Below are 21,243 nucleotides of genomic sequence, written 5' to 3' on the forward strand. Positions count from 1 at the left end.
ATAGATAGATAGATAGATAGATAGATAGATAGATAGATAGATAGATAGATAGATAGATAGATAGATAGATGCGTTCTTTAACCAAAGATTAAGCAGGCCCACAGCGCATATGGTATTTTTGGCACTAACAGACTGAACAGTTGAACCTCACTGAGAGAAAAAATATAAACTAAAGCTGTTTTCCCATGGCAACATGTTGTATCACATCATGATTAGAAACAGTAGGGGGTGGAAAATCATATGCTTAGAATTTCAGTACTTGTTAAAGCTTTCTGAATATCTACCGTTTATCTTATAAGAGTAGGGGTGTTGAGAAACAACTTTTGCATTTCCGCTATGATACATAATTGCAGCTCTGAGAATTGGCTGAAACTGACACTGACTGATATACTGATATGTTATTTTACCACAAATCATATCAGCAAAAGTCAACAAAAGGAATAAAAACAACTGACCAATGTAAAATAACCAGATGAGTTACAGAATATTTTAGCAGAAGCAGAATGTTTCTATTAAAAAAATAAAAACTGAATGTTAGACCTGTAACTATGCAGTCATTTTTTATCACTGCTGCTTACCTTATCAAGGCTGCCCTTTAAAAAATGAAATAGTCTAGAGAGCTGTACTTAATGAGATTTCTTTTTGTTTAGACATATGTATACAAAATGAGAAAATAAAATTGGTCTAAGTCTAAAGGCTGACTTATACTTCGAAACTAGGCCGTCTGCGTAGGTGTCGTGGTAAACGCAGAGACGTCCCCGCCCCCTCAGAAGACACCTGCTGCTCCTCTTCCAAATTGTAGCCACAGACAGTGCCGCAGACAGGACTCTTACTGGTCAAATCTACATCCGCTCTACACTATGCATCTCCTGTTACCACCTTTTTTTTTTTGGATGAACGCAATTGTGCAAAAAAAGACTCTTAAATTTGGACCAGCTAGGAGAGCCAGATTCGCGAGAATGCTGGGACCCCTTTTTCCACCTGGATCCCTGCTCTTTTTCGCCCACATGTCCCTCCGTTGTCGGACAAACTTGCCCCCATTTCCTCACAACCTCGGCTGTATCTAGACCCACAGTTAGTTCGTGATTTTCCCCTTTTGCGTTGTGGCGTGGAATAAACACAGCGCAGTGGGCATAAATCAAAAATGTCTGCGTCATACCTGCGGCATGCTCACTGCGACACCCTGCTGCGGGAGTATAACCAGCCCTTAAGTCTAAGTCTATTAGCAAGAAAATGTCAGAGATTCTAGATGCCGGCCTTCAAAAAAAAACATATCAATTTTCTGGCTAATAGACCAATATCTGGTATCAATATCGGATCTGGACATCCCTATCTAAGAGCTTAATTTTCATTGCAAATAATTGCCAATTTCAATAAAAAGACTGATCTTCTGTTTAAGGAATCATGGCTAAAAGCAGCTCCTGTGCATTTTGCTGATGCTGTATTTTAACATGCATTCTGCTCCATTCTCTGGTTTATAAAATCTGTTTGCTCAGGCTGTATATCCCTCAGTTAGTTAGGAGGTTTGAACTTTCTTGTTTCATTGCACGAAAATGACTCAGAGTGGGAGATCCTCAGACCACTAGCGTGAGAAAACAAGTGTCCAAATGAAACACTACTTTCAGGGCGCCTAATGCCTGAAACCACAGTGTAACGACTCAATCCTCAAATCAAACAGGCCATGACAACTAGTTTAGCAACACCACTAAACCACACATAGTGCAGCCAGCTTAAAGCAAAACAGACAGGGTTATGACCTCTGAAATATAATGGGGATACTTACAAACCTGCACTGATCTTATAATCTTTATGCTTTTGAAGAGCTAATGTGTTCTAATGGATTGAAACACTTCCACAGCTCCAGCAAGCTGATCACACATTAGAAATTTATAGAGAAAGCTTTTTAAAAAAAAAGGGCAAATCAGATGACAGCAGAACTACCTAAACATTTTAAAATTCATACTCTGTCAACTGTTCAGCTGTGCTTCGCATACACAAAAGACACACAGTACCGGTATGTGAAAGTTAGGCAGAACTCCTTTGATCTGTTTGTAACTTGCCAACTTAAATCTTCTCTTCCTACCAAATGGTCTGTGATTCTTTTCACCACCAACCCTTAGAATCCACAAACGAAATGCAGCACAACCAAACTCTATTCTAAAAATATAAGCACCAGGCTAAATCCCAAAAACAACATATTCTCCAATATGTAATCTATTTCTAGGAGCGCACAAAAAGGTTAAAAAAAATGCATCACTAGTGCTTATAAAACTACCTAGAAGTGATATTCAACACAAAGTAGAGATGCAGAGATGAAGGGAGGAAGAGACAGATGATTCAACAAAATAAGCATAATTTGCAGAGCTAACAGAATAAATGTAAATGAGATTATGTATTGAAGAGTGACTCGAAAAAACATAAATTACTAAATGAAATTTCTGCAAGAGCTGATGTTATTTTCTGAAAAATGAATTGGAAAATCAGAGTAGCTACTGAACAAAACCATCAAACTACTTCCCAAGGCCCAAAGCACATTGATGCAAAAGCACATAGACAATGACTCTCATCCTCTCCAAGACACACTGGTCCAGCAGACGAGCTCCTTCAGCAGAAGACTCCTCCAACCCAGATGCACCACAGAGCACCAGAGAGCGCCACAGGAAATCATCAACCTATATAACGCCTCCCTCAGGTGATTCAGCCCCCCCTCGTAATTGACATTTATGCACTAGTTTTGCACGCCACGTATCACTTTACTTGGATTTATTCACTTTAATTGGACTTTTCACTTTATTTGGATTTAGTTTTTACATATACATAGATATACGTACAGATATATATACAGAAGAGCTATATGTGTATTAGGGATGGGACGATTTATGAAAACCGTCAGAATCGTTCGGTTCGACTGTCTCGGTTCGGTTTGCGTGTGTTTTGTTCGGTTCATGCGCTGCTCCTTTTTCTCATAGAGGAAGCGATTACACTCCAGAGCAGAAGGTGGCGGTACTGCGACCAAAGCCAACCGCCAGTAGTAAACAAGAAGAAAAAGAAGCGAAGCAGCTTAGCCGGGTGTAGCAGGGGGAAAAAATCAGTTGTTGTGGAGAATTGTGTCGGACTGGCGAGTGGGAAAGAACTGGAGTTGGAAGACGCGCCAGCAGCACTTTATAGGTCTGCTGTATGGGAGCGCTTTGCATTTAGAGTGACCTACGATGACGGCGGAAAGAAAGTTGTGGAACAGTGTGCAAGCATTGTGCAACACGTTTTGTTTATGCTAACAGCAACATGTCATGCTAACCCCGAAATCCCACATACTCCGTCAGTAACCCCCGCTCCGCCCCGCTGCGCTCCAGACCGGCTGCTCAAAGCAAAGCCTACAGCCCCCACTGTGGCTTCGTCTGCTCCCCTCTGAGTCCCTTGGAGATGTTAGAGAGCATGCGCCAGATGATTAAATTCAAAGCAGCAAAACATACGGAAATGATCCAGGGTTTCTGCGGATCATTTAAAATAATTACAATCCATTATTATTTGGGGGATTTTTTTCATTAATTTCATAAATTTTTATGGGATTTCGGTGTAACAACCAACATGTATCGAATCGAACCGAAAACCGTGACCAGAAACCGTGAATCGAACCGAACCGTGGATTTTGTGAATCGTTCCACCCCTAATGAGTATATATATTTTATCTCTTTTTATTCTTATTTTTTATCTTTATTATATTGTATAGTTGGATGTGTGTATATATCATGTAAAACTGTAACTAGAGCGTGTAACAAAAGTAATTTCCCTCTGGGATTATTAAAGTATTTCTGATTCTGATTCTGATCTGCAGCATGTATGACTGTGCTGTTAAAAAGCAATGGGAGCAGTAACCCCTACAGTACCTGTGATGGTTATAGTCCCCTCAATGTGCCACGCTGTGTTTCACTGCGTAGAAGTGTGCTGCTCTCCTAAGTTGTAGCAACAGACTGCATCCTAATTTCTAGTATTAACCCTCTGCCCAGACATTTTCCTTGGAACATCACTCATAGAAAAAAAATTCTGATTTTAAATTGGGAATTAAACTTATATCTCTTGTCTGTTCAAACTTCTCTAGCTAGTCGATTCATGGTTATCACGTATCTCTTGAAAGTGTGCTCTGTTTCTGGTATCAAGCTGTTAGCAGCAGATTCTTTAAGTCCTTTAAACTTAAAGCTGGAGCCTCAGGGGATTTATCCGTCAAACACATCCCATACATGCTTGATTGGATCCAAACCCTTGGAGAATTTGGAGCCATGTTGACAAAAATCATGCATTTTAAACCATTATTTATTAACACCAGCTATGATGTTATTCCAGACTAGTGTACGCCTGTAAACCAGATCAGGGTAATTAATTTTCTCAAACTGTCACATAAGGCAGTGGGAATGTTTTGCTGAGGCCCAAAAATAGGCTTTACATGATTTTCAAGAGTATGTATTCGATAAAAAGCTTTATATTTACATTTTATTGTCTACAGGCAACAAAAGAGAGTGCAACTGCACATGAATTCATACTGATAACTTTATTCTCTGCTCTCTGTATTGCTTTGACAAAAAAATATATTCTTTATATAATATAAAGATCTTTTAATAAGTGAGTTCATATAATTAATGATGTTATTTTAGTCAATTATTGCTATTTCATACTTTTTCAAAATATTTCACCAATAATACTGGTTCCAGGCATTTAGTTCAAATTAAATCTCAATTCTTATAATTGCCTCTTCTTTCACTGACCACTGCTTATGTGTTTATGATTCACCACTAATCTGAAAACAAAATAAAATGTTTCCAGGAAAGAGTTGGTTTCAGCTGCAATCCTTGTAACATTTCCAACCTCTTACAGTGTTCATAGGTCAGACTGTCTATGGAGGTCTTTTACACCTCTTTTACTTGAATGCAAACAGTTTTATATTTCATGATGACTCTGTTAAACTCCAGAAGCACAAATGTGTTAGTCTGTTAAAAGAGCTGTTTTTCCATGTGTGAATCCCATTATTGTGGTGTGTGCAAGGTTTTGGAAATAATGCGTTTTAGAGGGTAGCTGTGCTCTCCAGGTTTTCTGAATGAAAACATTAGAGGAGTTTGTTGGTAACATTTTAGACGCTAGATCAATTTGGGTTGTCAAATCTTGACTGCAGGTCAGATTTCCTGCTATGTTAAATAGCAAGGACAAAGTGCATGTTTGAAGTAACAGAAAACACCTGGAAGACCTGAAACATATTAAAATAACAGCAAAAATAAACAGGTATTCCAAATTAAGGGGAACACACTGGCTTATAATGGGGAAGGCTGTTCAGTGACTCATTAGAGCCTAATCTAAAATAAGAATGGAAATAATAAATGGTCCCATGATAAAATATTCAGATTTTTCACTAAAAAAACAAAAGTGCTTTTTACTATAGGTGCAAAGTAAGAATGTGAGCTTCTCAGCTGTGTCTTATCTGAGTAGCTCAGGTGGGTCATTATAAGGAAGAGGCTTTGTTAATAAGACTAGTCTGACAGGATAAGCTAGTGGTGGTGGCTAATCCTGAGTGGGAAGCACCAACTGTCAAAATACCCGGATTTAACGGCAATCTCACGTAGCTAAATAAATAATCACTCCCAAAATGACTGCCGCTAAACATGGCAAATAAAAAAATAAAAAAAAGGAAATTTAATCTTCATTAATACTGAACATAAACAGGAATTTCAGACACATGGAAAATACAAGTTTACACGCAGCAGTGCGCTTTAGGTTCAATTTGAATCTTAACAGTTAGAAAATCTGCACAGGAAACAGAAAGAGACAAATATTTACTATAAAGCACTCAACAGCTTTGCCTTATATACAGTTTTACAGGTAGCCCAAATGATTCGACAGGTTATGCTATGCTTATGTCTTGAGTTTACCGTAAAGGTGAAATATATTTTTCCTTTTTTACTGTACTGTTTATATGGATTGTGATTGTTGTGCAAGTCCTGGATTAAAACTAAAGCATCTATATAAGCAGTTATAAAATAGTAGTCATGTTAAGGTTTCATCATCCGAGGCTCATTGGTAAAATCAAGCCTCTTTTTCCTCATGATGCCCTTTACATTCATGCATTTATCTTTCTAGAACACTGTTACTCATTTTATGCTTGGATTGATCAGTCCCTCCTCTGCAGAAAATCAGTCCAAAATCCAGCTACCTGCTTAACCCTTTATAGGGGACTGAGTGAAATACTTTGAAAATCTAAATTTCAAGCCAATTGTTTTATTGGAATCCAGGAAAAGACAGAAGAAAACATGAAAAAAAAGGATATTTTGATGGCAAAAATGAATGTCAATTTACAAGAAGAAACGCCAACTTACGTTATATATATATATTAAGAAAAATAACAAAAGTGCTTCAATAAAAAATTCATGAAAAACATTTTGAGAGTGAGGGAAACACATTTTTTGGTACAACATTAGAGGCATTAATGCTGATACTGGCACTTACATTTTTTAGTTTATAAACCAAAATATAATTCTTAACTAGGATTATTAACTTTTTTACTTTACTTTTTACCTTTTTAATTAGCTTTTTAAATTTTTTTCTTGACTTGTTAACTATTTTTTTAACTTAATTTACAGTAGGTAATATGTCATTGAAGGGCTCATCTAATTGGTCAAATGCCAAAATAAGACGTACAGCCATGTAGCAGTATCTGTGCTCAATGGCTGGATATAGATCTTATGCTTCTAGACCTCACTGAGGGACAGGGAGGACTCCATTTGTAAGGATGATTTGCAAGTGATCAGAAACAATAACTTGCACTATAAAGGGTTAACAAGACGATATGAGCACAATTCCCTAATTTTCTTTCTTTTCACTGGTTGCTTGTCATTTTTTTAAGATTTTACAACTTTTTTGAGATGCTTAAAAATGTGTAGCTCCTCTTTGTTTTGTTTTTTAGCTCCGACAAATGTGTTGTTCTAGTAGAGCTCTGTAAGCTGATGATATGATATGCTGTTTGTGTTCCTACAACTGGACTCTTGATTAGGGAAGATTGAAGCTTTACTTTACTGAACTTTAGATGCTAAACTCTGGAACGGTCTAACTCTTTCTGCAATGAATTTTAATCTATTTAAGGAACATCACAATAGCTGTGAACTCAAGGGAACATGATTAGTCGGCTGTTATTTGCCTGTCATTATTTATTTTCTTTTTATGGAATTGTGATGATTTGCTCATTTTATTATTATAATTTATAGCACGTCAATGTCAATGTATAGCACTCTGGTGCTTTAGGAAATGTAAAGCTCTCTGCAAATAACAGTTTAGTCTAAGAGAATGAATAAAAAATCAGATTTACCTTTATTTATGTATAATTACATCATTAAAATTCAACCTATCACGCTATTTTTGTAAAAACTTCCATTATGGCCCCACTTGGTTTTAGTTTCATATTTTTTTTAAAAATCTGAAACCATACTTAAATGAAAAATGCTGAGTTTTAATTCTAACTTTGTCTCAGAGCTATAAGCTGGAGATGACATCAGGTCTGAGTTAGTGAGTTTTAATTTTAGGGCAGCACTAAAATCCAATGACATATATATATATATTTTTTTTCAAATAGTACAATAACTTTTTTCTTCCAAGAAGAAAGTTTACAGCACAGTTAGATATTGTATTTTTAGATACAGCAGAGACTCAGCCGAAACCAGTTAGTAGTTTATAACAGGTTTTGACTGCTTACTGTATCTGTATGTGCACAGCCATATTGGATACAACCATTGTGATTCCTGGGCAAGCTTTGACTTTCAGAGTTAAAACAAAAACTTAACGGCATCTTATTTATGTTTTTCTGACCTAAAGCAAAATCTGCATAAAGGAAATGTAGAAGCATGACTTGTACAGTTAGAAATGTTTGCAGATCGCTTTAGGCTACCTTATTAAAACAAAAGTATTAAAAATTTAAGAACACCTCTAGTCAAAAAATAACCTGCTGCTTTCTTTAAAAGATGGGTTCTAGAGCTGCCTTTCTCTGATGTACAGAATACAAAAAACAGATTCACACTGCTTTAAATTCTCAATTTTTCTTTATAATCTCTGCAGAGATCGACATACAGTATTTCTACAATTTCAGAGAACCGTTAAAAAAAAATGGGTTGACTTCTATCTAAACAAAGGAATGAATTAATCCAGGCTTAGACACAATTTCAAAGAGCAGAAAACATAAAACAACAGAAAAAAATACTCAAAGTCAACCTCAAGGACCACATCCTCCTCTGTGATCTGTCTGGTGTGGCAAGATTAAAGCTTATCACAACACTTTAGGAACACATGCAAGCCAATCTGCACTAATTGCCTCAATGTTTCAAAGCATGAAGAGTTTCAGGAAGCCGCAACCTTAACGTAGAATTGTTAAGACAGAGTTATTTTATTATAATGCACTTTGATCAGGGAAATGTATCAATAAATAAAAAACTGATAAAACAAAGAGAGCAGATTTTTCATATCATTGTTTTGGTTTAAGTATTTATGTGAAATAGTTTTTAATAAGAAAGGTGAGCTACATGGGCTACTCTGTACTTCACAAAAACACATTGGTAGATTGACTTTGTCTCTTTGGAAAATTAACAAATAGACTGGACCTGTAACGATTTTCCTAACAAAGCGACCAATCAAAGTGCTTTATCCACAGATAAAGATCCACAGATAAACAGAAAGACCAGCAGAAACATTTATCTTCAGTATGTGTAAGTCAACAAAGGCTAGAATCAAACTTTGTAAAATGGAGCCAAGGCGAAAGTACAACTGAAGAAACTGATTGCTCTCCTACATCCACCTGCGACACAGCCAATCAGCTTTGAACCACACCTCCATGAAAGCCAATCGGCATCCAAAATTCATCTTAAAAGGCCTCAGCAACCTGCCTTCTACCTACTGCGCAGGTGGTGGATGCGCTGTGTGACTTCATTCAGATGACACCGTTTCAACCAACTTCCAGCCCCTCCTCCACCTTCGTAGCTAAAAGCTTCATCAGAGTTTCATTCCTCCTGGACTCTTACTGGGCTCCCTGTCTCATCTCAACCAGCCCGGCAGAAGGCCGCCATGTTGAGCCTGGTTCTGCCAGATGTTTCTTCCGAACGGGGAGTTTTTCCTCTCCACTGTCGCTTCATGCTTGCTCATCATGGACAGGTTCTCTCAACCTGTGTTATCCAAACTGGACTTCCATCTTCCAGGTCCCTGAATTAAGCTCTAGTATCAGCTCACGCAGTCCACTGTATCTCCCCATAAAGCTCAGCCGACCGTCTCACTAACCAACAGTCTACAGACTGACCAACTTCATCTATCTCCACTCCACACCCAGTTTCAGGCCTGTGGGGGAAACAGCCCTGTTCTTTGCTCCTGTTCATGCATATCTATCAAAATTAAGCGCTATGTTTCCTGCCGAGGTCTGAGCGCCAACGACAAAGTAATTGTATTTATAAATTTCTGCTAATTGTCTTTTCTCTTTGTGTGAGTTTTTCAGATTGAAAGCAGGGGTTAAGCACGTTGCAGGTTCAAGTCCGGCCTGCTGACCTTCGCTGTATGCCTACCCCCACTCTCTAATCCCATTTCCTGTCTGCTTACTTTCAAAATATAATACAATTAAAGCCACAAGAGGCTAAAACATAATCTCTTTAGATACTAAAGTATCTATTTATTTTATTTGGAAGAGGACAGTAACTTTTTTGGGGGTTGTTTCTTTCCTGCTTCATATTTATTTCTTATATATTCCTTTTTTTTTTTGGATACAGTTCTGTAACACTTTTAGTACCAGATATATCATGTAGTGAAATGTTTTCAATAAACAGCACATCACAAAATTTTTTCATGATACTTCTAAAGATGCTCAATAAACAGTATAACTAACAAGCCCTGCAATGCATTAAAGTTTGCCAACATTACTATATATATTGTATATTGTTTTATTGTTTTTCTATTCAACAAAATTCTTATGGTCAGGATAAAAAAAAAAGGAATTTTACGTAAATAATATCAATTAACAGCAATACAAATCCATCCATCTTCAAACACGCTTAATCCGAAGTGGGGTCGCAAGGATTGCTGGTGCCTATCTCCAGCTGTCAGTGGGCGAGAGGCAGGGTACACCCTGGTAGAGCATGAAACGGGCCTTGAAAGTCAGCCCGAAACCGACCCGAGTCCGAAAGAACCAGGCCCGAGCCCGGCCCGGCCCGTTATCATTGACAGCTTCGTAGAGCCCGACCCGTTTGCAGCCCGACATTTTTCAATTGTGCGCATATCACAATCAGTCAAGAATGAATCATTTTTGCTGTATATTTTTACTATTTTTATTCAGAATTCACGAATTCGCCAAGGGCTAATCTCCGTTTCACTTCTGTAACATCCATTTTGCATTCATCGCGTATAGATCGAACGTTATCACATGATCATTTATTTGCCGCGCATATAACGGTTTAAAGCCCGAGCCCGGCCCGGCCCGAATGAAATAATAAAAAGTACAGCCCGAACCCGCCCGAACCCGGCAGGACTTCTCGGGTCCCGTGGGTTCGAGCTAATATTCCCTGCTCTACACCCTGGATAGGTCGCCAGTCCATCGCAGGGCAACACAGAGACAAACAGCCACTCACGCACACCCTCACACCTAAGGAGAATTTAGAGAAGCTAATTAACCTAACAGTTAGGAAGTATCCGGAAGCTGGAATACCTGGAGAGAACCCACGCATGCACAGTGAGAACATGCAAACTCCATGCAGGAATCTGGGCCAGGAATTGAACCCAGAACCTTTTTGCTGCAAGGCAGCAGTGCTACCCACTGTGCCACTGAGCAGCCCAGCAAAAAAATGATTTAGAAAAAATTGCAATTAAATCTCTAATAAAATCCATCAAGAGTCAACTTTAATGTCTAATCTCTCTAAATAACAGTAAAAACTAGGGATGTCCTAATACTAATTATTTTCATTTATGATATGATGCTGAGATCGCAGCTTTGAGGATTGACCGCCATTGACCCGATATGATACCAGCATAAATCATGGCTACTTTTATAACAAATTGTGTGGTGTGAAATATACACACAGAATAGACTTGATCCATTAATATTACCCGATCAGAGAATAATAATCAACAAATTTAGGTAAAAGAACAACTGACCTATTTACTATCAAACAATGGGTAACATAAACTTTTAGATTATAGATGCACCAGAGCAACACATTTTGATATAATTTTTTTGTCTGCTATTGAACCAAGATAACAATATTGATATTGGATCTCCCTGCAAGAAAGTTTAAAATTAGAAAAGGAGTATATTTCAGTCCATACTAAACAATTCTTACAAGCTGTCATTTATTCAATCTAAAAAACAACAAACCGATAATGATAAGCAGTGCCAAATACAATGACTTAATTCCACCGGCAGCCTTGGAAGCTTCCCCTGCAAGTCTGAGCAAATCAACCGTAGGAACAGAAAGCGGAACATATGCACAAACTGTAGGGTATAAAGTTACCTTAAAAAGTCCCATGAAAACCTGGACCAAATTCATCACCTGTGAAAACATTACTTTAACAGACACACACACTATTATGTGGTCATGACCTGCAGTGTTACTTATTAAAGAAGGTGGTTTATCTAACTTCTAGTCTTACTGAAAGAGAAAACACGGAGAAAGCCACCAGCTTTTTCACTGATAGATCTATAAACGCAACTTTATTGAGTAATAAAGAATAGGGGAGATCTATAAAACATGACATTTTAAGAGCTTGCATGTAAGAAGCTGGTGTTAAAAGTGACTCACTGTCTTACACTAAAATAAACACAACATGAAACCACAAGACCAGCACATTAGCAGGAAGCAATATGAGACTGGAGAGCATGTTCTGAGCCGGTGCCAGTGATCAGTGGAGGCAGATAACTGGACAAAACATAAAGGAGGGATTGTTATAAAGAAAAATCTGCTGTGTGTTTTCATATGTCTTTGCGATCTAGAATAAGATTTGAAATGACTCCCATGAAGAGCAAGCAGAACTGAAAACATGTAGGCCCCTGCATGGATATGAAAATACAGCCTGGAGATTTTACTAATAACAAGAAGAAAAAAAAACACACAATGAAGCACCTATGTGTCTGAAAAAAGGAGGCTGTTTTGCAAAAACCAAAACAACTGGGGTATATTAGCAAAAGTTCAGCTTTCCAAGCCAGCCTGATGCTATTACCAAAGTCATGAGGATCGGCTGGTTATTGAATTGAAAAACCATTCCCTGGTCTCACTTTTTCCTTCCAAAATATTCCATCTCCATCCAGATGGCTTGGGGTTTCAATCATGTCAGTTCTTGGCAATACTTGTTTGTTTGGCTTTCAAACTGTAAGGCAGTCCCAGGAAAAAAAAACTAAAAAAAACGTGGAAGCCTCCAGGCCCCTCTCTGGTTAGAGGGGTAGAGTTACACAGCGGCTGGAACCAATGATTCTTAATAAAATATAAATCATTCAAGAAAAACTGTAGAAACCTATTGGAAGTATGACACGTTAATCAGATCTTTTGGAAACGACTCAGAAATTGTGAACGACTAACTTGGGGAAAGTATTAAAAGATAACAGGTAACCCTGTTCCATGGTGAACTTCAAAATAATTCATCCCTGTATTAATATTCTCAGATTAAATCAGATTACAACCACAGATTTCTATGGGTGGGTGCTTTAAATAAAAGTCGACCTACAGTAAGAGAGGAAGGCTTTTGTTTGAAAGCAACAAGAACCCTTGTTTACGGTTTGTCTCAAGCCATGCAGAAGAAACTGAGCAAACATATGGAAAAAAGCACCCTGGTCAGATGAGACCAAAACTTATCATTGTGTGAAAAAAAAAAAAACTAAGGCAGCACCATCTCCACAGTGACTAATACAAACAGAGGCATTTTCAGCTACGTTTTAGGCATGCTAACCCATTAATGCTAAGCAAATCTGAGAAACAAAACTCAAGCAGAGGTTAACCTTCAAGCCGAATCAGGCAACCTCTGCATGTGTGTTCCTCATAAATCATGTCCTTCAGGTTTAAGTGGGAGCAGTCAGACCTGAGGTCCAGTATGTCGTACTGTATTTAAATCTGCAGGTTCCTAGTGTGATCTGTTAAGACCGATCCGGTCTGCTTGGTAGAAGCCTGGATTGCAGTTTAAAATTCTGTATTTCTGCAGGGAGACGTGACGCGTCACAAATTCAGAGAAACTGATCAGGAAGCTGGCAGAAAGACAGTCACTGCATCCAAGCCGTGATCTCTCCTCCCCAAATGCTGTCTGCATAAAACCAACGAGAATAAAACAAAACAAAAATATGAGGGCGCTCAGAAAGGGAGGAGGCGGAAATCTGGGAGATAAACTTGCCATGTAAATCCTGCTTAAGTCTCCATGATATGCAGGTTTATATCACCAGAGGTTTCAAGTAACGAAGTACAAATACAAATACTTCAGTACACTTTTTAGGTAGCTATACTTTACTCCATGACTTATTTTTCTTCCTACTTATACTCTTTACATTTTCACTCAAGTATCTGTACTTTCTATTCCTTTCTAAACCAAACTTTACTCATAACTCTTGGCTTCGGTTTAATGTTTATAAATATTTATTTCAAGTCATGTGCGCCATCCAATGCAGATCATTGGCACCATCCACATCTAGTGAAAACTAGTGTAATTGGATGAGTTGTTAGACGCAAACACTCATTGGTTAGCTAAAGGAAATCATCAGAAGCAAACAGGTGTTCTTCAAACTGCAAACGTTAATTGTCTATGCCATGCTACAATGACGGACTCAGAGAAAGATGTTAAAATGTCTGAAAGGTCGGAAACCAACAAGACCGCCCTCATCCTATTTTTCGAAATAGTTGAAAAATTTAGCTTTAAATTCATATAGTGAAGTCTAGCTGTTTTTTTTTTTAAAGATTACTTTATATTTTAAGTGGTTTTTGGAGCACATACTTTTTCACTTTTACTTGAGTAAAGAGGTCAAGTTGATACTTCAAACTACAGTTTTTACAGTTTATGTATATATACTTCTAGTTAAGTAACAAATGTGTGAGTAACAAATTAGTGAAAAATTAATCAACAAATGAATCGATTAAAAACATAATCCTAACTGCAGCCCTACTTGGATTTGCATATAACAACTTACAATACACAGAGGCACGTATCAAGCCCCAGGGTTTCTATGATGTCTATTTTTAGTCACCATAAGAGTGTCTTAGTCATGCATATGCTCCCCTTGGTTCATGTTTTTGCAGACGACAATCAGCTCTTTACAGGTCTTTATAATGTTAAGTTAATTTTTGTTTATGCTACAGAACACCTCTGGGCTAAGCGCCGTGGCTAGATCAGTATTAAATAAGCACTCTCCTATTTCCCCATGTACGAAGTCGTAGAGTGAAAAAATCTAATTCTAAATTTCCCTCAATACAATCTTAGTTGATTTTACTTACTAAGAAGAGTTGCTCTAACAAACAAACTAAAGTAAATTTGACAACTTTTTTTATTCAGCTTTTTCATCGTCATCACACTGTGACAAGTACAGAGCAACGAAATTCACTCTCTGCATTTAACCCATCCCTATGGGGAGCAGTGGGCTGCCAGTAAATCTAACACAGAGAGGCCCAGGGATATACAACAATGCACACACAAGGAGAGTCTAGAGAAGCCATTTAACCTAACAGTCATGTTTTTGGACTGTGGGAGGAAGTTAGAGTAACCCACATGTGTATGGGGAGAACATGCAAACTCTATGCAGACTTTGGACTGGGGATTGAACCAAGAAACCTTCTTCCTGCAAGGCAGGAGTGCTACAAAGTGCCCCACAGTGCAGCCAACAACGAAACAATATTTTCTGTTTCTGACCTAAACATGGTCAGGCAAAGAAAAAAGCACCAAGTTTACTCCTAACATCCAAGTACATATTACTTGCATCTTAAATCGTTTTGTTAATGCTATTTGCTAAGATGTATTAAATTGACTTGATTTTTTGATGGATATAGATTTACAAATTATTTCTAAGTGTCACATTAAATAAAAGGTGTTGTTCGTAAGTACAGGCACTTACATGGCAATTTGCAGTACATTTTACATAAAAACCAAGGTTTGTACAGGATCAAAAATGTAGCAAAGAGTGTCTCTACAAAGAACTGAGCAAAACCTTTGAAATTCTCAAAAACCTTGAAGAACAATATTTGGCTAACACATCAAATCGAAACAACATGATCTGAAGTTTTGGTTGTAAAGCCATAAAAAAAAAAAAAAAACAGAGGTGTGAATGTATAATTGAGTAATTGAGAATATTTGAGAATGTATAATTAAGTATAATATGTAAAATAAATTGAATTAAGACTCAAATATGTGTTAGTATGTCATGTTAGAGGTCAGTAGTGGAGCAGACTCTCCACTCCAGATCCCCAGATGAATTCATCCGGGCATCGAGCCACTGCTAACTGGGTTTATCCTAACAAGAGCGTAACTCTTACTAATTGTGGTTAAAAAGAAGAGCGTCGGTGTCTTACTCACTATGTTTGTTGTTGTTTTCAGGGCCAGGCGTGCTTCTAACAAAGTCCTGGGGGAATACATGCTTGGGTGTCTGGCCCCTTGGCAGGCCTGATGAGGACATCTTCCCAAGCCTGGGGCCACTGGAGCTCTCCATGCCTATAATGGTAGATGATGGGGTACAATCACACAGGAGATCTGGACAGCTAAAGACTTTCCGCTGCTCATTAAGCTGAAACATTTTAGAACTATATTACATCCATAGTCTATAAAGACGCCCTCTCCTTCTATACTACTTGTCTTTGTTGATGTTGGACTGAAGGTCATAGAAGCAGAGCAACATAGATCATCAGCGGTGGTAATGAGGCTACGACCTTCTACACTTCATTTCAAAATCAATACTCTCAGTCACACACTAACTTCATGCTCTACCCATTAGACCAGAGGTGAGTCAAAGAAAGGAGAGGGAATGGATCTGCTGCTCCGATGCTGACTAGCTTTTCAAAGACCAACCCAGGATCTGTTTTAATAGCTGACCTGGACAGTTTCTGGCTTAAATGATTTGTTATATTTACTCTTGAATCACATTCCATCATTAATATACCCTTCATTACAGTTCTATACTTAATGTATGAAATGTGCTGTTCCTAAAATAATTATAATGGACAAACTGACAGGTAACAATTATGTTTAGCAATAGTAATTAGAGCCCAACATGCTTTCATTTACTCTACATCCTTAATATTTTTTTAAATTATGTTCTATAGAAAAAAAGACCCGGTTGAAGCTAATTGGTCTCTATTTTAAAGCCATGCTATTTAATATATACATATTGTAGGTAGATCTATAAACATTCCAACCCCAATAAAAATCACTAGGCAGGACCTGATTTTTGAAAAGAGCACAAGCATAAAGAACTAGTTCATTACAAGACGTTAATGCAGGGAAAGTGTCACGGCTGAGGGGCGTTAGATCACACATGAGAAGAACTATCTGATAGACGTGGGTAACAAAAAGAGCAATTAAAAAACAGTGGAAAAAATCTAGGGGAGAAATGTTACAGAGTGCTTAATAAATAGGTTTTAATTCTAAAAATGAATATAAGCGAAGTGTATTCTACCAGTCAAAAGTAAGACACACTTTCTCATGTAGGGTTTTGTGTCTATTGTCATTAAAACCTCTGGGAACTACTTTAAGAACTGCTAAAAAATAAAAATATCTCAGGTAAGTACTGCCTCAAAAAGCTTAAGGAGAGAATGCCCAGCCTGAAGAGCAGCAATCAATAGGAAAGTGGGACTAATCTGAAGAATCTAAAAAGTCAAATATTTTCAGTTATTTCAAAATTTGGGGATCTCTACATTATTCTATAAGCAATGGACTCATAGATTTTTGAATCCTTCGCTATCTACATTGCAGACAGAAAAGCCATTAAATAAGAATTTGTGTCGAAACCTATGATTGGTGTTGTTAAGTCATGTGATTAAAGGACTCACTTATAAAAATAAATCTAAATTGTTCACGTCAGGAAAGAATAAGTAGTATTTTGGTTTGTAAGATTAACACAATCTGATAACACTGGGAAAGATAAAAATAACTCCAACAAACTTTAGTTTCACAAACTACCTGGGTATTAAACCAGACTGTGCATTTTAGGTTTCTTTGACATAAAATATCAAATTATGGAAGATAATTCAGGGACAAATTGTCAATAGCAAAATAGCAGGTTGATAGAGCTGTTAAACAAATGTACAGCACTCCACAAAATTATCAGAATTTAGGATAAAGCACCCTAAAACAAATGTACCTGTTATTTTAGCAGCATTTATTTTCACTTCACGAAAAAAAATCCCATGTAAAAAAACAACAACAAATATATATATATATATATACCTTTTTTTTTTTTGAAAGGGACATCCTCTGATTATCCTGTGGTGTAGTGGTTTAAGCTTTTGTCTGTCAAGCAGGGGACTCTAGTTCAACTTTGCCAAGTCTGATCAGAAAGTCAGAATGACCCTTGAATAAGGGAGTAGTCAAAAGAACACATGGTGGATCTTAACTAAAAATAAATGTAAACAAAGCATTTAGTTTGTACATAATTGTTCAGGATATTGAGACGTATTTTAAATGATATAAAACTGCCTGTTTCTCTTGGGAATTATAATGGTGACATAAAACCAACTCATCAAAAGGAGAACGATGACCTAGAGTGTCATTAAAGTGAGGAAGATGAGCATTAATCATTTACTGTGGAGACTGGTGCTTTAATACCGTATCTACAGCAGGAACAACATTTCAAAAGCTGAAACTGACAAAGGAATACTGGGCAAGGACCCCAATTTATGGCAAGGGCGGAGGAAGAGGATGGGTGGAGAGGTAGCAAAAAGTTGGAGGGTGATGTATTTAAGTGAAAAGTGGATAAATATAGCCAATAAGTTGTCACAAATATCAGGGATTTTAACATTTACGGTTTAAAACTGATACAGCTTTAATCCTGTTCCTGTAGGTTAAAGTCCTTTTAATAAGATTTATAAGACAATAAGAGAAATGTGTTTTATGAACACTTCATGACGACTCGTCAACTGCCTGAAAGAAGGCTACACTGAAAAAAATAACTAATAAGATTCACTATATTGTTAACATAAATAATTTGCACGCAAATGATTTAAGTAAAATGTTATGCCGCAATATCAAGTAAAACTCTTGTGAAGATATTGTGCTTATTTGTGAAGATATTAAGTAACATTAATTTAATGTTGCTTCATATTTTCTTGCCATAACTAACATTTACTTAAACTTAAAGTTTTAAGTTAGATTTATTTAAACAAATTAAGTAAAGTTAAACTTATTTTTCATAGGTACAAACAGCATTTTACTCAAAATTTTAAGGCAACAAAGAGATAAACAACCATTCATGCACACACTCACACCTAAAGAGAATTTAGAAAAGCCAATTAACCTAAGAGTCATGTTTTTGGTCTGTGGGAGGAAGCTGGAGTACCCGGAGAGAACCCATGAAATGAACAGGGAGAACATGCAAACTCCATGCAGAAAGACCAGCGCTGGGAATCGAACTGAGAACCTTCTTGCTGCAAGGCGGCAGTGCTACCCACTGCTTTACCGAGAAGCTGGAGCGTACTTTTCAAATTTGCAATGAAAAATTTACAACCCTCTGAAACTGAGAGTTTCAACATTCATTACAGAAATACACTCATATGTAGGATCAGGAATATTTAACTTACACAAACATGCTCAAAACAACTTCTTGAAGGTCAGTACAGAAACAGCCACTTAAACTTTGAGCAGTGGTGTAAAGATTATGTATTCCTCTATTTAAATGAAGAAAAGCATGTACAAATATAGCATCAATAGTAAAGGTGCATTATGTTGTACTGCATTAGAATTTTTACAGAAAAAAAAGATAAGGTTGGTATGACTTGTAAAGATAAGGTTGGTATGACTTGTAAAGAACAAATAAACAGTACTTCGTATACACCACATCCAACACAGATGTGGTAATATAGTCACTACTCAATTATGTGATAAAAATCTAACAAACCTACACACTGAAACACTGCAATTTCAAAATTTATACCAGTCGTCCAGACTACTGGACAGTAAAGAATGCAATTACAAGATTAATTTAAAAAAAAATCAACACAATTAAAAATTAACAGCTTAAAACTGTCTTACTATTCTCAATGAAGAATAAAATCTCTACAAGATGCTTGAATAAAGGTATCTTTTTTTCTTCCAAATAACATACACCTTATATGGCAAAAAATTAAAAACATTAATGACAGGCAACCTTCATCTAAGATTAACTGGCACCCACTGCCCGATTCTTGGCATCCGACGCCACATTTTCTTACCCTAAGATGACAAAGTCATGAATGCATTTAGTAAAGCAAGTTTAAATCCATCCAACTCCAGGAAAGGTTTTTGGAAGACTTCAAAAGTATAAGGCAAAGTGGCAGGGTATGCCAGGTACAGGGCATATGTCAGTCCCATGAGCAGTGAAGCACCCTGCCACAATGACTTTCATTGGGACTACAACAACACCTAGATAGAATAAAGAAATCTAAAAAAAACGTATTCGTTCCACAAAATTCATGTATGGCATTAAAAAAAAGGTTACATTTTACTTCAGAAACTATTTTTTTCTGAAGTAAAAAAGTAGAAATTATGACAACTACTCTGATAAAGTTTACTGCACCAAAAAGTCACTTTTTTCAGTGTACTACACTTGTCTTTCTATTACCCCATATTGGGTTTTGATGGTGTTAAACATCACATTTCACAGCAGAAAGAAAGGACAGGGAGTAGAGAGACAAGGGGAAGACAAGAAACAAAGGTCTCTGAGTCGCTGCTACCAGGTCTGAGCTAAAGCTGTTTTGACAGTGGACCTGTAATCGGTTATTCCACAGATTTCAAGCTGGCTAACTGTGCAGATAGCACAACTAATAAACAAGCAAAAAAAGAAATTACTATATTGTTTATTGCATATTTTTTTCTTTATCTTTGCTCTGGTCTATGCACCAACAATAAAAATAGGATAATCATAGACAAGCTCAGGGTAAATGAACCCTTATGCTAATTTGGTGTCCAATGGCATCACCATTTTGACACTTTCTACTAAAATGTTTTAACTGGTAAACAATCAATTGTTTTACCTGTATGTTTTAACCATTGATTGTAAGTTTATGTTCATTTAAAGAAAATATTATCAAAAATGTTATCATTGCTATAGAATTTAATAAATATTATGCATAAATAAAGTTTCTGTTTATTACGATTTAGATCCATTTTCAGGCAAATTAATTCTTATAAAAATACCTACACTGCAGTAGCAGGAGATTGCAGAAAATAGCAGGAAACATCTGATAGCAGATTACTTTATTTAGAAATAAACTAAACTACAGAGGCCTGTAATGACCCTAAACTTTTTCTTTCAGATAACTGCTAATAAAAATGACTATTGGGTTTTATTTCTATTTTTAGTGACATGATGATAACCAGTTCGTATCCAGAGCAAAGGTACAGTAAACAGCATCGATTTCAAAAAAGTTAGCAGGTTTAATGTCATTGGATGCCCTCTGGACTCAGTGCATTAACATCTCTGTTGAATAATGTTTCCCACCCCATGCATGAAGCTGCTGAACTGCAGAGCTCCTTCAGTGACAGACTGCTGCACCCTAAATGCACCAGGGAGCGTTATCAGAGACCCTTCCTCCCAGCAGCTGGAAGACTCTATAATCACCACTTTTCCCAACAACTTCAATAAGTTGTTACATTCAGGCTGATTTTGCACAGTTTCTGCCTTAGTCAGTTAAATATCATGCTGCTGTCATTTTGCCCATCTCTGATGTTGCTGCTATTGTCAAATATCCATTACTGTAATAATGTCCATAGTTGTATATTGATTATTTTATTCTCCAGGTGCACAGTTTTTATATTGTTAAAAAACTTTACAATATAGTATTCTATGTGCTGATTTTTTAACTTTTCACTCTTATGTCATTCTTATTTTTCTAAGGTCCATATTTGTGTGACCATTTTTTCTATAATCTTTTTGCTACTGCAAACATGAGAATGATTGTGGGACAATAAATTGATTTTCTATTCTATTTTGTTCTATTCTATTCCGTTCCATTCTATTATATTCTATTCCATTCTATTCTATTGCGTTCAATTATATTCTATTCCATTCCATTCTATTCCATTCCATTCTATTCC

General features: G+C 36.9%; 1 protein-coding gene across 3 annotated transcripts in view; it reads right to left on the bottom strand.

Annotated features, from left to right (window-relative positions):
* Positions 1-21,243, bottom strand: part of znf512b (zinc finger protein 512B) — a 51,014-nt gene that overhangs the window by 27,754 nt on the left and 2,017 nt on the right. For all 3 annotated transcript variants that reach the window (XM_015379273.1, XM_015379272.1, XM_015379274.1), the window contains one exon: positions 15,535-15,669. In XM_015379273.1, coding sequence (XP_015234759.1) covers positions 15,535-15,667 — 133 coding nt within the window. In that variant the 5' untranslated portion in view covers positions 15,668-15,669. The remainder of the gene's footprint in view (positions 1-15,534; positions 15,670-21,243) is intronic.

This window comes from Cyprinodon variegatus, unplaced genomic scaffold (genome assembly GCF_000732505.1).
Source record: "Cyprinodon variegatus isolate N-32 unplaced genomic scaffold, C_variegatus-1.0 Scaffold188, whole genome shotgun sequence".
Lineage (NCBI taxonomy): Eukaryota > Metazoa > Chordata > Actinopteri > Cyprinodontiformes > Cyprinodontidae > Cyprinodon > Cyprinodon variegatus.